The sequence below is a fragment of the Salvelinus fontinalis genome, chromosome 42 (assembly GCF_029448725.1).
Source record: "Salvelinus fontinalis isolate EN_2023a chromosome 42, ASM2944872v1, whole genome shotgun sequence".
In the NCBI taxonomy this organism is placed as follows: domain Eukaryota; kingdom Metazoa; phylum Chordata; class Actinopteri; order Salmoniformes; family Salmonidae; genus Salvelinus; species Salvelinus fontinalis.
In genome coordinates this window covers 9,199,922-9,215,366 of record NC_074706.1, presented here as the reverse complement: position 1 = coordinate 9,215,366, position 15,445 = coordinate 9,199,922, and the positions used below count along the sequence as shown (strand labels likewise).

General features: G+C 43.0%; 2 protein-coding genes across 4 annotated transcripts; one reads left to right on the top strand and one right to left on the bottom strand.

Moving 5' to 3' along the window:
• Positions 1-182: 182 nt before the first annotated feature.
• LOC129841555 (ankyrin repeat and SOCS box protein 5-like) lies at positions 183-8,807 on the bottom strand. Of its 3 annotated transcripts, XM_055909889.1 has the most exons (8): positions 8,482-8,570; positions 6,947-7,004; positions 4,609-4,688; positions 3,276-3,383; positions 2,900-3,050; positions 2,582-2,716; positions 2,043-2,234; positions 183-1,723 (listed from the first exon to the last, which is right to left on the bottom strand). In XM_055909889.1, the coding sequence occupies exons 2-8, from the start codon at positions 6,996-6,998 to the stop codon at positions 1,596-1,598; spliced, it is 846 nt and encodes a 281-aa protein (XP_055765864.1). In that variant the 5' UTR covers positions 6,999-7,004; positions 8,482-8,570; the 3' UTR covers positions 183-1,595. The 3 variants fall into 3 exon arrangements, with proteins under 3 accessions (XP_055765864.1, XP_055765863.1, XP_055765865.1); XM_055909888.1 differs by lacking the exon at positions 6,947-7,004 and having other exon boundaries at positions 8,482-8,804; XM_055909890.1 differs by lacking the exons at positions 183-1,723; positions 6,947-7,004 and having other exon boundaries at positions 2,143-2,447; positions 8,482-8,807.
• A 2,334-nt stretch (positions 8,808-11,141) lies between these two features.
• Positions 11,142-14,554, top strand: LOC129841288 (signal peptidase complex subunit 3-like). The gene is made up of 4 exons (XM_055909486.1): positions 11,142-11,389; positions 12,156-12,306; positions 13,800-13,915; positions 14,347-14,554. Exons 1-4 carry the CDS (start codon positions 11,247-11,249, stop codon positions 14,477-14,479), a joined length of 543 nt encoding a protein of 180 aa, XP_055765461.1. The 5' UTR covers positions 11,142-11,246; the 3' UTR covers positions 14,480-14,554.
• The last annotated feature ends 891 nt before the right edge of the window (positions 14,555-15,445 follow it).

Below are 15,445 nucleotides of genomic sequence, written 5' to 3'. Positions count from 1 at the left end.
GTGTAAGCAGGATATAGTTTTGATTCATGGAAATGGATCTTCTAAATCAATTGAGAAAATTGGTCATGCTACAGAGCACCATCTAGTATTGTAGACAAAATTAAAAAGTCTACCAAAAACAAAACAACTGAACTAAACCACAGCTGAAAAATGCCAGAAGTATAATCTCCAAGACAACCACATCATGGAATAAAATTCTTATTTATTCGAGTGAAACAGGTGAGAGGTATGTGAAATGAGTTTTGGCAAAATACTATACATTTTTCAGTGAGTTATACATATACAGGTCACGTTAATATACAGTATATATATAATATATATATATATTAGTTGGCTAATGTTATAAGAAAATAATTGAAATACAATATTATTCACATCATAAGAGCCCCATATAGGACAGACACAATCAGAGTATCATGGGTATAATTTTGAATATTTTTTACTCCAGAGTCAATGAATCTTTAATGTACACATGTCAATGTGTAATGAATGAGCTACATATATCCGTCGTTTGGATGGGACGTTAAATGGGTGTGGTCTGTGGTGACTAAAGATCCCATGGCACATATCGTAAGAGTAGGGGTGTTAACCCCGGTGTCCTGGCTAGATTCCCAATCTGGCCCTCATACCATCACGGTCACCTAATCATCCCCAGCTTACAATTGGCTCATTCATCCCCCCTCGCTCTCCCCTGTAACTATTCCCCAGGTCATTGCTATAAATGAGAATGTGTTCTCACTCAACTTATCCGGTAAAATAAGGGTTAAATAAAATAAATAAATAAAAAATATATGCTACCAATGATGCAAGCAAGATAATACTGTACATTAAAGTACATGATGGTATCTTATTTACATCATTGGTAGCATAAAGGCAGCTCATTCAAATAAGATGACATAACATTATTTGTGTACATTAAAGTACATTATGTTATACATTACATTAAACATTCAATGACCCCTTTCATTGTTTTGCCCAATGAATATTAGGCAGTTCAACGTATGGCGTGGACAGGAACATTGGATACAAAAAACCAAAGTGACATGAAAGATGATCAACTTGACTTAGATAGTATTGTGCAGAAAAACATGATTTACACCAATGCACATCTTTGCAGAGAACTTTCTGACAAGTTGGGATCACAACGATCACTGCAGTGGGGGTGTCCTTTTAACGGATAACACAGTATTATACAGTATTGTTATTTTGAACATTCAAACTCATGTTTTGGTCAATGTAACAGAATATACATATTTACATGACCATGCGCGTAGGTGCTACAGAGAGACAGTTAAAACAGATGTCAGTGAATGGGAGGGATTCGGTGCATTTAAGGTTCTGTTTTTTTTTATTTTTAAATGAGGTTCAGTGAGTAATAATACATACACTTGATGATGAAATGGATGGAGCGAGAAACAGAGAGAAAACCGAAAGAGAGAGGACGGGATAAAGAATATCCTCTATTATGATGATGCTCTCATTTAGAAAGAGAGAGAGAGGAAGGCAGGGAGAAACAGAGAGGGAAGGGAGAGAGCAACAGACAAGAGAGACGGACAGAGACAGAAAGAGAGAGAGAGAGAGAGCGTTGATGTGTTCTATCTGTACTGGAGGAAGCGTTTGAGGAGGTTGGGGAGGTGTAGCTGAGGGATGAGGTGTAGTCGAGTTCGGCCCATATAATCTCTGACACTGAGACGACACAGCTGATATAGTGGCCGAGGTGTTGCTGCAGAGAGAGAGAGAGAGACAGAGGGAGAGAGCAAGAGATCGAGATATTATCTGATTCATCCAAGACAGCCTCAATATCATCCACTTGTATAAACCAAATAACAATGTTTTACAAGGGATTCTGACTTCTTCCCACCAGCTGAATGGAGATATTTCCTAACCTGGTCCCAGATCAGAAATAGTATCAGGAAACTTAGCGTATCGGTTTCTGATCAGACCACAAGTTTGGCATGAAAACAAACACATGAGTTAGCTATACAGTACAAACTGATCTGGAATCAGGCTAATATTCCCATGTGAACTGAGCATAATCTTACCTTCATGCAGCAGTAACGTCTCCTCTGCTGCGCTGTTAGGTGGGGCTGACTCCACCGGTCTCTTCAGCTGTAGGTTTTTAGCGTTAGTGTTCGCTCCAAACTCTAACAACACATTGATGATCTCAGTACAGTCCTTCTGAGCTGCTGCATGGAGCGGGCTCTCCAGGAACCTGCCCTTCTGCACATTGGCCCCTTCGGAGAAATCCAGACACCACTGGTTAAGCTCAGTAGGTCACACTGTAGCAAAATGGTTTGCAACAGAAAACGTGAATTTATGCTCTGATTGGACACGTTTGTGCTGTTCCTTCCCGTTTCACTCAGTTTCAAAAGAATTCTCCCTCCTGAACACGCTCCGTGTTTGTGAGTACTGCATCAGGTAAAACAATGTCCTGTGACATACCGTTCCTTAGTAAATGCAGAATACAGAAGAAACAAATTACAAACGAATGAATCACAAAAAATATATATTTTTAAATGCATTGATGTCAACGGGAAAGATCATTTGAAGTTAGGACCAAAGTGTCTGGTTAGTTACTGACCTCCATCGAGGAGTTTCTGTGTGCACTGGAGTCCTGAGGAGATGCATGCGATGTACAGGGGGGTTCCTAGGTGAGGAATATCATAGTCCACGTCTGCTCCCCATGTGATCAGTGCCTCCAGACAAGCAGTTCTGCCTACACACAATACGTCCTGTGTTACCAGGATACTCTCATTCAGAAACGCATTCAGTAGTCTCATCTTAGAATAGAGAGGGGAAACATACTAAAATTACAGCCAGAGTATTTCAAAACCTCACAGTAAAGTGACAGCTATGTGCATGACAGACATATCCTGCGACGGCAGTCCTCCTACAGTACCTTTGCTGGAGGCTTCGTGTATGGGCGAGGGCTGGCATATCTCTGACTGGGGCTTGGCACCGTTTTCCAGCAGTACCTCTGTACAGGTGGCACTGCCCACTGAGCAGGCATTGAACAGCGGCGTCACCCCATCAATGGTGGTGGCATTTACCTGATCAGATAGATGGGAGCATTGTCAGAAAACCATGAGTATCTATAAGTTACAACAAAGGCAAGTCAATCGGAACGTAAAAAGATCGGTTGCTGCAACAAAGTTACAACAAAGGCAGGTCAATCGGAACGTAAAAATATGAGTTGCTGTCACAGCATAATGATGTCTTAATCTGACGTGGAGTGTATGTGTTTGTGTGTGTGTGTCCGTTTGGTCATGACTTACATTGGCACCAGCTGCAATAAGCGCCTTGGCACATGACGCGTGGTCTGACAGACAAGCCTCATGCAACGGCGTCACATGGTCTATGGTAGGGATGTTTGCGTTGTAACCCTGGGATGACAACAATAAATGTTTGCATTCATTATATAGGTCTCACTTTCCCTACACTTTATTTTGTGTAAAAGCTCTACAGATGGTCATACTATCAACACACTATGTGTTGATAAGCAGCTGCTTGCTAAGGTTACAGTTAGGTTTCCAATACGGGTTACACTCTTTAGAAAAAAGGGTTCCAAAAGGGTTCTTCGGCTGTGTGCATAGGATAAATAATTTTGGTTCCAGGTGGAACTATTTAGGGTTCCATGTAGAAACCTTTGTGTAAAAGGTTCTACCTGGAACCAAAAGGGTTTGGTTTTTCAAAGTGTTCTCCTATAGGGTTCTCCTATGGGAACAGGCAAAGAACCCTTTTTAGTTTCTAGATAGTGTAGAGTGAGGGTTAAGGTTAGGTCTAGGGTTAGAGTTGAGTTTAGGTTTAGGTTTAGGATAAGGGTTAAGGGTTAAGGTTAGGGTTCGCGCTAAAGTTAGTAGATAGATAGTTGAAATATTACTGATAGTCTGTAGAGCATCTACATCTACTATACTACTTAAGCCAGCAGCATACCACCTTGCATACCACTGCTGGCTTGCTTCTGAAGCTAAGCAGGGTTGGTCCTGGTCAGTCCCTGGATGGGAGACCAGATGCTGCTGGAAGTGGTGTTGGAGGGCCAGTAGGAGGCACTCTTTCCTCTGGTCTAAAAAAAATATCCCAATGCCCCAGGGCAGTGATTGGGGACACTGTCCTGTATAGGGTGCCGTCTTTCGGATGGGACGTTAAACGGGTGTCCTGACTCTCTGAGGTCATTAAAGATCCCATGGCACTTATCGTAAGAGTAGGGGTGTTAACCCCGGTGTCCTGGCTAAATTCCCAATCTGGCCCTCAAACCATCATGGTCACCTAATAATCCCCAGTTTACAATTGGCTGATTCATCCTCTCCCCTGTAACTATTCCCCAGGTCGTTGCTGCAAATGAGAACGCGTTCTCAGTCAACTTACCTGGTAAAATAACGGTTAAATAAATAAAAATAAATAAAAACTATCCAAATAAACTTTTAAGAAATCTGACTACAAGGGAAAATGGCAAACATATCATATGTATCTTATCTGCAACGTACAGAAAGTGCATAAGCATTTTATTTCACATAAAGGTGTCAAAAAGTTTCTCTGTCTTAACACTGTATAAACAATTGACCAGAAAGCTTTGCGTTGTGGTGCCCCGCCCCTCTGTGTGTGACTCACCTGTGAGAGTAGGGTCCTGAGGGCCAGGAGACGGCCCTGACACGCTGCCTCGTGGAGAGGAGACCGGTCCGCCCATGACCCTGGGAGAGGGACGACAAAACACTGAGCCTCTCCAAAACAACACACATTACAGTCATACATTTACAGTGATAACGCTTCACTATCATACAAGCTCTTATTGGTCACATCCACAAATATACACTGCTCAAAAAAATAAAGGGAACACTTAAATAACACAATGTAACTCCAAGTCAATCACACTTCTGTGAAATCAAACTGTCCACTTAGGAAGCAACACTGATTGACAATACATTTCACATGCTGTTGTGCAAATGGAATAGACAAAAGGTGGAAATTATAGGCAATTAGCAAGACACCCCCCAAAACAGGAGTGATTCTGCAGGTGGTGACCACAGACCACTTCTCAGTTCCTATGCTTCCTGGCTGATGTTTTGGTCACTTTTGAATGCTGGCGGTGCTCTCACTCTAGTGGTAGCATGAGACGGAGTCTACAACCCACACAAGTGGCTCAGGTAGTGCAGTTCATCCAGGATGGCACATCAATGCGAACTGTGGCAAAAAGGTTTGCTGTGTCTGTCAGCGTAGTGTCCAGAGCATGCAGGCGCTACCAGGAGACAGGCCAGTACATCAGGAGACGTGGAGGAGGCCGTAGGAGGGCAACAACCCAGCAGCAGGACCGCTACCTCCGCCTTTGTGCAAGGAGGTTCACTGCCAGCGCCCTGCAAAATGACCTCCAGCAGGCCACAAATGTGCATGTGTCTGCTCAAACGGTCAGAAACAGACTCCATGAGGGTGGTATGAGGGCCCGACGTCCACAGGTGGGGGTTGTGCTTACAGCCCAACACCGTGCAGGATGTTTGGCATTTGCCAGAGAACACCAAGATTGGCAAATTCGCCACTGGCGCCCTGTGCTCTTCACAGATGAAAGCAGGTTCACACTGAGCACATGAGCACATGTGACAGACGTGACAGAGTCTGGAGACGCCGTGGAGAACGTTCTGCTGCCTGCAACATCCTCCAGCATGACCGGTTTGGCGATGGGTCAGTCATGGTGTGGGGTGGCATTTCTTTGTGGGTCCGCACAACCCTCCATGTGCTCGCCAGAGGTAGCCTGACTGCCACTAGGTACCGAGATGAGATCCTCAGACCCCTTGTGAGACCATATGCTGACACATGCACATTTGTGGCCTGCTGGAGGTCATTTTGCAGGGCTCTGGCAGGGCACCTCCTTGCACTAAGGCGGAGGTAGCGGTCCTGCTGCTGGGTTGTTGCCCTCCTACGGCCTCCTCCACGTCTCCTGATGTACTGGCCTGTCTCCTGGTAGCGCCTGCACGCTCTGGACACTACGCTGACAGACACAGCAAACCTTTTTGCCACAGCTCGCATTGATGTGCCATCCTGGATGAACTGCACTACCTGAGCCACTTGTTTGGGTTGTAGACTCCGTCTCATGCTACCACTAGAGTGAGAGCACCGCCAGCATTCAAAAGTGACCAAAACATCAGCCAGGAAGCATAGGAACTGAGAAGTGGTCTGTGGTCACCACCTGCAGAATCACTCCTGTTTTGGGGGGGTGTCTTGCTAATTGCCTATAATTTCCACCTTTTGTCTATTCCATTTGCACAACAGCATGTGAAATTTATTGTCAATCAGTGTTGCTTCCTAAGTGGACAGTTTGATTTCACAGAAGTGTGATTGACTTGGAGTTACATTGTGTTGTTTAAGTGTTCCCTTTATTTTTTTGATCAGTGTATATAGAACCAGCACATTCCCATTCAAGTCTGATACATTGACAGCATTCATCATAGCCTTCACTCTCTGTCAGTATCCTCATTATTCAATCATTACCATAATCCTAATCTACAATTACTTCCCAAAAGCCAATAGTACCAGTCCACTATCCATGTTCATATCTTCAGAAAACTGAAACCCAGTTGTCACAGCTGTCACTAATATCACGGAGCATATAACAGAGCGCTGGATAGGTTTTCACTCTCTCACTGTGTGGATGGAGCTATATATAGCTGTAGCTCAACCAAGCAGGCCATCTGGCAGGCATAGCCTTGTTCAACTGGCAGGCATAGCCTTGTACAACTGGCAGAGCAGAGCTCAGTCTCTCCCTACACACCCAACAACACTACCATCCACGTCAGAGAACAACATTTAGGTGGTTTTAAAATATTTTATTAATCCTTTATTCAGGTGAAATCCTATTGAGATATGAGTCTCTTTAATGAGGGAGCCTTGAGTATAATTAAATGTCAGCAATACTTCCACATAAACATCACACAGCAGTGCAGTATTCAATACTACATACCCATGTCTCCGTCTCCCCACGGAACATCTAGCCATTGATAGGTATATGACATTCCTGCCTGTAGGAGAAGAGGGCGCCTGTCACATACTGTACTGTTATTGTACTGAAGGGTCTTGTTGTCACTCCATGGATTCACACAGGCAGAGCTGTGACTGTGCCGGCCATCTTTGGAAGGGCATCTGCATCACCTGACAAGCTCATGTAGTACATTGAAATGGCCTGTTGTTGCTACTATCTTTTATGATGAACAGGACAACTAAAATACTGTATATTTATTTTTTGTTGTTGCAAAATCTGAATTCCTTTTTAATATATAGACCAAAAATGACATTCATTTTGATATATTTTTTTGAGGGAAAGGACAATAACAGAGATTCCTCTATCAAGGTATACATAACATAACAACAGGTGGCAATGAGGACCACCCCTGCTGCAGAAATAAGTAGAGTTTGGAAGCTATTCTTAGGAAGCACATGTTAGAACCACAGTAAGTAGTTAATTCCAGTCACAACAGCAACAGTGACATGGAATCCTCCCTCTCTCTATTTTCTATCTTTACTAAAGGAAACCAGTCCACCTTTCCCACGGTGGTGATCCTCTATAGCTGGTTGCCTGGTGCGGCTGAAGCCCATTATTCTCATTCGGACAGCACAGGGTGTCTCTATTCTAGCAGGGTAAAATGGTGGCTCTCATGAATATTGCAACAGTGCACTGAACATATGACTTTGCTTAAATCTCCCATTTGCCACACTGAGCAAGAACACAGGAAGCAGAAAGGGCTATACTATCTGCCATTTGTATTTCTGTTTATTTCTAGTGCTTAAATAACAAACTACTGCATTTAGAACATTTGAATGTCAAGGGCCAAAGTCAATAAGTAATCACACAGTTACAACCCTAATGTGACCCAGCTACTGTTTAGATTAGATACAACCATTAAAGAGATATAATCAGGTTTAATTGACTGAAGCTGCTGCTTAGTCAAGTTCAAAGGTCATACTCTTATTGTCTTGTGTGAAAGAGTCATGAGAGCACATGGTAACTTCAGCTGTTGTAGGCCAGTCATTAATAGACACATACCCCAAGGCCTACTACACATAGGCCTAGTAATAGTACTACTACAAATAATAATAATACACTATATAATGTGTTAAATAAATAAAACATGCATTTGTGTTATGATGTAAGATATATGGATCTGTATTCACATCAATAGGATAAGCACTGGACTGCTCTAGGGACCCATTTGACCAGATGTGTCCAAGGCGTTTGTTTGATTATGTCATGATATTCTTATATCATAGAGCTTCGTTTCACATGCTATAGCACAGTTCCAAATAGGCTGGATGCTATGAGAATGTTCCAGAACAGGTGCCTTTTTCACGAAACATTTCCATGTCAACCCCTCTGTCTACCTCAAATAAACTTGACACGAACAGCACAGGTGTTATATAATAACATTGCACAGTGACAGTCCGAGACGCACTCACCCAGTGCGCAAATACGCAATTGTGTGTGCGTAAAACGCTACTGACCTTGGCTAGTTAAAATACCCCAGCAGCGTTGTTTCTTTTTTGCGGTGTAATCGTCTGTTTTCTCTAACGTTCTTTTCCTCTGCGTGTTTTCTGGCTGCTGTTCGCTCGAGCTCTCTGCAGGTGGAACTTCAGGCATGTTTACATCAGCTATCTGTCCCCGCAGCACTGTGCACCATGATCCAGTCTAAATCCTGCTCTCTGGTTGGCTGCTCGGCTTGTTGTCGTTTCACAGCCAAGGACAAGCACGACAATAACATGAACAGGCAGAGAGGGAGGTAGGGAGAAAGTGAGAAAAAGAGAGAGGGAGTGTGTGAGAGAGAGAGAGAGAGAGAGAGAGAGAGAGAGAGAGAGAGAGAGAGAGAGAGAGAGAGAGAGAGAGAGAGAAAGCGATAAGAAGGTGTAGGGGTGAGATATTGTGATAGGGCGAAGAGAGAGAGACGACTGAGGGGATGAAGAGAATGTGGTGGCTGTAGCAGTGGCACCCTGCTATTTTTATCAGAGGTTAAGAAATGGCTTAGACCAGAACAGCCTTTACCCCGCTGGTCTCAGGGTTAGGAACTGTTCTGTTCATAAAGGATTCATTCTGCATGGTTTGTAATATTAAAGTTTGACCTTTGAGTTGAGTACAGTATTTGCTCTTTTGAGTATGCCTAGTTGCTTATGTAACAATCATTTGCTTGCAATATTCAAATGCAAAAGCCATGTACTGTTTATAGCATTGGTCACGTTATAAGGTCATAATTGTCAGGTTTTATTTCAGGGACCGACATAATGCAGGTTTTCTTTGGTAGTTAATTCATTGATCAGTCCTTGATTGACCAGAGAGTTCACATACCTGATGTCCCTGGTCTGAAATAGTCCTTGATTAGAAGGGAATTTTAATAACTAGTTAATAGGTATTTTGTCTCTCCAGAGCCATAATTGAAAAGCCCTACTATAGGTTTTCAAATCAAATAGACTAGTTAAACTAGTTGTACTTGGGGATGGAAATCTAGAGCCTCTCTAACCTCTCACTGACATGCTTCTGTTCAGCTCAAAACATTCCTGGCTGACAGTCGCTGTGCGTAACCTACGTGGAGTACGACTACAGGCTGCAGACTGTAACTGCCAAGTCTCAGCTGTGATAGAAACTGTCTATGAATTGTATGACACCCATCCAAGGGCATGCACAATTATACATACATGTACAGCTGAAAACCTACGGTTTGAATATATTCATTTGACATACTCTCAAAAATGTGCATTTCATGTGTCATCTAATCAGACCACTTGATGATGGCAGTGCATGGAATACGCTAAGGGCGGAAGCAATGTTGAATCAGAGACTTCTGTCGTGCCAACCCAACATGCCGTCATGATGCCAAAGGTTCTGGGTCTTTTCCCTCATCCCAGGTGTGGTTGTTAGAATGCAGTGCTTTCCCCCAGTACCTCATCAAGAAAAGAGCATTGAAAGACATCAAGAAGTTAGTATATCTAATACACAATGTATCTAAGTGTTCCTAGTGTCCCCGGCCACAACGATAGGCTGGGTAGTTCCTGGGCAGACTGGATACAGTTGCCTGGCATGTTACAGACACAGAGCTTTTAGAAAGCTGGAATACCCTGATACACACACTTTACTGTAGAAAGTATGTGTATGACCCTCTACTATAGAATAATAGTCTGTTGCCTTTCACAGAAACAGCTACTTACTGTGCCCTTGTCCAAAATCATAAAACTCTTCTGCAATCCGGGCAGCCTCCTTCCGATTCCCCTTCACCACATAGAAGTGGGTGAGAATATTCAGGCTGGTCTTGACAAAGAGCTTGACGCAAAACAGAGCGAATATGGAGAGGTAGACATTGGAGTGGTGTACTGTTCCAAAAGACTGGCTATCCACATTTGGAGTCATTGCTTCCTTGCTTGTCTAGCCTTGCTTATGTCTTGCCTGGCTGTCGGTGGCTGGCTGCTAATGTTTTGGAAATTTAAATGGGGGGCTTGGCTATCTGTGTTGTGTTGACTCTGGTACTGGGTCATATGCCAGCCCAGAATGACACAGAAATTCCCCTCAGCAGCTGGGTCGAGACCAGATAGAATAAGTTGGAGAGAGCAGCTGTATTATAGCGCTGCCTGCCTGCCTGTGGGACAACTCGGGCCCATAGTCATACAGTGTCTCAGAGTAGGAGTGCAGATCTAGGCTTAGGCCACTCCTATCCATGTATTCTTATTCATTATGATCTAAAATGCAACACTGAACCTAGATCAGCACTATCGGGTCTCCTACTCTAGACGCTTTGTGGATACAGGCCTAGGGCCATTTAGACTGTGCCAGCAGCCCTAGGGCAGGGAATACAGTACAGCTATAGCCAGGGGCTTTCTGACTGTGACCTATGATTACAAAAAACTAACCCAGGCCTTAATCTGTGGTTTGTTCCATTTTGTTGCGATGCTTCGGAAAGGTTAAAAAATATGTGTTGAGTATTTCTTCTCTTGAGGTTTAACATTATCTTGACTCATATACTTTTACTTCAAAATGATATTATCCAATCAATTGTCTACTATCATGAAATTCCAAGCCGTTAGTGGTAGTGCAAACTGCAGTTCACCTCCATAACACATGGGGGCAATGTTTCACTTTAATGTTCCATCGATTACGGAAAAAACATCCAGTTCCGTATTTCTCTGTGTCAAACTACACTTCCTGCTTTTGCTGGTAGAAGTGTGTATGAATCGTTGTGTGTGTATGCATCGTTGTGTATGAAACTGTAATATAATTGCATTTCAAAATGAATACAGTGTTGTCGAGGGCAAATTCCCTCTTCGCCTTCTCGCTCAGCGTGATGGCAGCTTTGACGTTTGGCTGTTTTATCACGACAGCGTTCAAAGACAGGAGGGTACCGGTGGATATCCACGTCTCGAGAGTAATGCTGTGAGTGATGACTAGTTATTCTTATTATTAAACTACAGTGTACATGCATTGCTTTGGTTTCGATAGATCACATTTTTATTCGTATAAATAGTTATAGGCTGGCTACATAGCTAGCTCGGTGTATGAGTCTTTGCAATGGTTCTAACTAATTCTATCTCGAGGTGATCATTGAATCCATATATTGACGCCAGTCATTCTAACAGACACCAGTGTATTAAACTGCCCGAGCAATGAACAACCGTTGTTTTTGACTTTGGCTACAATGTAGCCTGCCAGCCAGACCGGATGCCTGCTGCTTTCTGCAACATCGTATCCAATAGTTGAACAGCACGTCAGCGCGGTATATTTTGTCAAACTGTAAACGAGCTGCCAGCAGATGGAATGTTTCCGAACTTGCTACCGTCACACCTTTGCATTAGCTTTATAATAGTGTATGTGAATGCTTCCATCCATACACATTAACATATCACGTTACAATTTGTAGCTAAGCATCTATAGTAGGCATTGCTCATACCTTGGAACTGTGGTATGCCATTCTTGTAACTGTACCAAGCCATACAGTGCAAAGTGTAGCTAGAGAACATTGCCTAAATGTACAGCCAGAAACTATAAAGTAAATGTAGCCTACTACTATCTATGGTGTAGCCAAGACAAAAAAACAGATATTTTGACAGCTTACTGTTCCACGTGGTGAAAGAAATGTCTTGGCCTAATTCTAGGATGCAATGCACTGCACACATCTAACTCGGCCTTTACCATTTGACAGGAAAAACGTGGATGACTTCACAGGACCCAGGGAAAGAAGTGACCTGGGGTTCATCACCTTTGACCTCTCTGCTGACATAAAGCCCATATTTGACTGGAACGTCAAGCAGCTCTTCCTCTACTTGTCTGCCGAGTACGCCACCAAGAGCAACGTAAGTGTCTTACAACGGGTGTATACATTACGTCTTGCAACGGAAACGGTTTACCATTTAATAAATAAACAGGGGAGGTACCTACCTGAATTTATCTAATTAGAACTCTTGTTTTCGTTGCAAATAGTTTTCCTTTTCGACTAAACGTTTTCTGTTGCGAAATGTTTTGCAGAATCGCCGTAATGAATACAACCCAGACCTGTTCTCTTTCCTGTTGATCTATCAATGATCATTATCATACGATCCTCTTGGCTTGCTTTGAAGGGATGACCTTCTATAGGTAGACTACCCTATATATAGAAATGCCGCAAAATAGTCATACTTCTACACCACCAGGAGCAATGTAAGAGCTGACCTCTTTCCTTTATGATGTATCAATGATCATTCTCACACGTTCCTCCTCTTGGCACGGGTAGGCTGGTTGCCACACGCTGTTGACACATTGGTTCTTCTACAGATCACACACATTTAATTGGTGGAAGCCGAGAAGGCAATATGGTGTGATGGGTGACATTTTATAAATAGTGTATCCTAAGAATTAGCCTGGGTTGGTCTCAGGTCTGTTTGTGCGGTATAGTCCTACGTAAACTATGACTATAGGAAATTGATACACAGTCATGAAGAAGGCACGACAACGCCTCTTCCCCCTCAGGAGGATGAAAAGATTTGGCATGGTTCCTCAGATCCTCAAAAAGTTCTACAGCTGCACCATTGAGAGCATCTTGACTGGCTACATCACCGCTTGGTATGCAATTGCTTGACAACCCACCGTAAGGCGCTACAGGGGTAGTGCGTACGGCCCAGTACATCACTGGAGCCGAGCTCCCTGCCATCAAGGACTTTTATACCAGGTGATGTCAGAGGAAGGCCCTAAAAATTGTCAAAGACTCCAGCCACCCTAGTCATAGACTGTTCTCTCTGCTACCGCACGGCAAGCGGGCCATAAGACAGTTAATCAAATGACTACCTGGACTATTTGCATTGACACCCTTTTTTAAATATATTTTTTGCACTGACTCTTGCACCGGCTCTATGCACACTTACTGGACTCTACCCACACACACATACTACTGACGCTCCAATACACACACACATAGACACACTTTCACACACGCTGCTGCTACTCTGTTTATTATCTAACCTGATTGCCTTGTCACTTTTACCCCTACCTACATGTACATATTACCTCAACTACCAAGTATCCCTGCACATTGACTGCGTACCGGTACTCCTTGTATATAGTCTCGTTATTTAATTGTTACTATTTCCGTGTTCATTTTTAGTAAATGTTTCTTGCTTTTTAACGCTGCATTGTTGGGAAAGGGCTCGTAAGTAAGCATTTCACAGTAAAGTCTACACCTGTTGTATTCTGCTCCTGTGACAAATAAAATGTGATTTGATACAGATCTGGGATCAGGCCACCTAGGAAGGTGAATGGTAAAATGGCTGCCAACTAGTGATATTTAACTGCGGCGTGTTGTGCTTTCTTCCAGGCCCTGAACCAGGTGGTTCTGTGGGATAAGATCGTGCTAAGGGGAGAGAGCACCAAGCTCGACCTCCGAGACATGAAGTCCAAGTACTTCTTCTTCGATGACGGAAACGGCCTTCGGTAAGCAGCCTCTGTTCACCCTCTCACTTTTTTATTCTGGCGCCTGTAACCTAACCATAACAATTCATGTTTTTGATATAGCATCGGTGTGGAATCTGTCTTGATGCCATTTTATTTAATCAAATCGTTTGTCACATACAGTTTGCAGCAGGTATAAAAGGCACATCGACATAATTTTGCTACACCTTTTAAACCTGCTATAAACTATCTGACAAATTCAATTTAATCTGATTTTACATAGAGAAACAAATATATTTTTTTGCATTTAGTCCAACATTATGTTGAATAGTTATGGAACACCCTTTGTATGCAGCAGAGGGCAGTATAAGACCACTTTTGGCACCCCCCGCTCCTCTCCAGTCTTTTGAATGGAAATACTGTAGGAATGCTCTACGATGTTTAAGGCCTTTGTGTGATGATCTCTCCACCAGGGCGAACAAAAACATCACCCTGACTCTGTCCTGGAACGTGGTGCCCAACGCTGGGATCCTGCCCCTGGTCATGGGCTCTGGCCACATGTCTGTCCCCTTCCCCGAATCATACGAGACCACCAAGAGCTACTAAACTGTTCCACCATTTGTCTTTGTTGTGTAATCTTTTATGACTTTTAATAAAAGTGTACATTTGGGAACGGTTCAATTGTATGCCTTTGCGCTGATGCTGCCACAGAAAAAAAGACTGTCTAAATGTTGCTAGCAGTGAAATACTTGCGTCTTTTTTTTCCTAAATTCCTCTCAAAGCTCATTAGAGGAGAGACCTTGGATCCTCTACTTCAATGCACTTTGAGAGAGGTGAGGAAACAACGAGGAGGAAGCAAGGATTTGATGGCTAGTAATCCTTGGTTTAAATGGTCATTGCTGAGGTGGACTTAGTAACTAGAAAGGCAGGACTCCTCATGCTTCATGTAACTCTACAGTAGTACTCAGTACCTGTGTAATGAATGGTAATGTGAAATCGTTGAATAATTACGCTTTTGTTTGTTCACTGCTTTCATTTTTCTAAAAAACATCTGAAAGATAATTCTGTATAATTGCTTATTAGTAGAGAAGCGGAAGAGGATTGGTTAAAGAGGGTTCCCGAGTGGCGCAGCTTTCTAAGACACTGCATCTTAGTGCAAGAGGTGTCACTACAGTCCCTGGTTTGTATCCAGGCTGTATGACATCCGGCTGTGATTGGGAGTCCCGTAGGGTGGCGCACAATTGTCCCAGCGTCGTCCGGGTTTGGCCGGGGTAGGCCGTCATTGTAAATAAGAATTTGTTCTTAACTGGCTTGCCTAGTTCAATAAAGGTAAAATAAAAAGTAATGTTTACATTTTACTGACAGATGGCGCCATATGACCACAAACACGACCTACCACTTACCCGAAGCGTTCAGAGTAGTTGCCACATTTAGAATGATGGATTTAGGCCCATAAGATAAATTTCAATGTCTTATAATTGACTTCCAAAAAACAATATGTTCTATTCATGTTTTAAAATTATGGTATATGAATATAATGGTATCGTTTGAAATGTGCGTATGTGCTCCAAA

Excerpts from the sequence above, each read along its gene's own strand:
- LOC129841288 (XM_055909486.1), top strand. The coding sequence starts at position 11,247 with ATGAATACAGTGTTGTCGAGGGCAAATTCCCTCTTCGCCTTCTCGCTC. Across the intron at positions 12,307-13,799 it reads AGTACGCCACCAAGAGCAAC|GCCCTGAACCAGGTGGTTCT; the intron begins GTAAGTGTCTTA and ends GCTTTCTTCCAG. Across the intron at positions 13,916-14,346 it reads GATGACGGAAACGGCCTTCG|GGCGAACAAAAACATCACCC; the intron begins GTAAGCAGCCTC and ends TCTCTCCACCAG.
- LOC129841555 (XM_055909888.1), bottom strand. The coding sequence starts at position 8,617 with ATGCCTGAAGTTCCACCTGCAGAGAGCTCGAGCGAACAGCAGCCAGAA. Across the intron at positions 3,384-4,608 it reads TCAGGACCCTACTCTCACAG|GGTTACAACGCAAACATCCC; the intron begins GTGAGTCACACA and ends TTGTCATCCCAG. Across the intron at positions 2,717-2,899 it reads ACACGAAGCCTCCAGCAAAG|GCAGAACTGCTTGTCTGGAG; the intron begins GTACTGTAGGAG and ends TATTGTGTGTAG.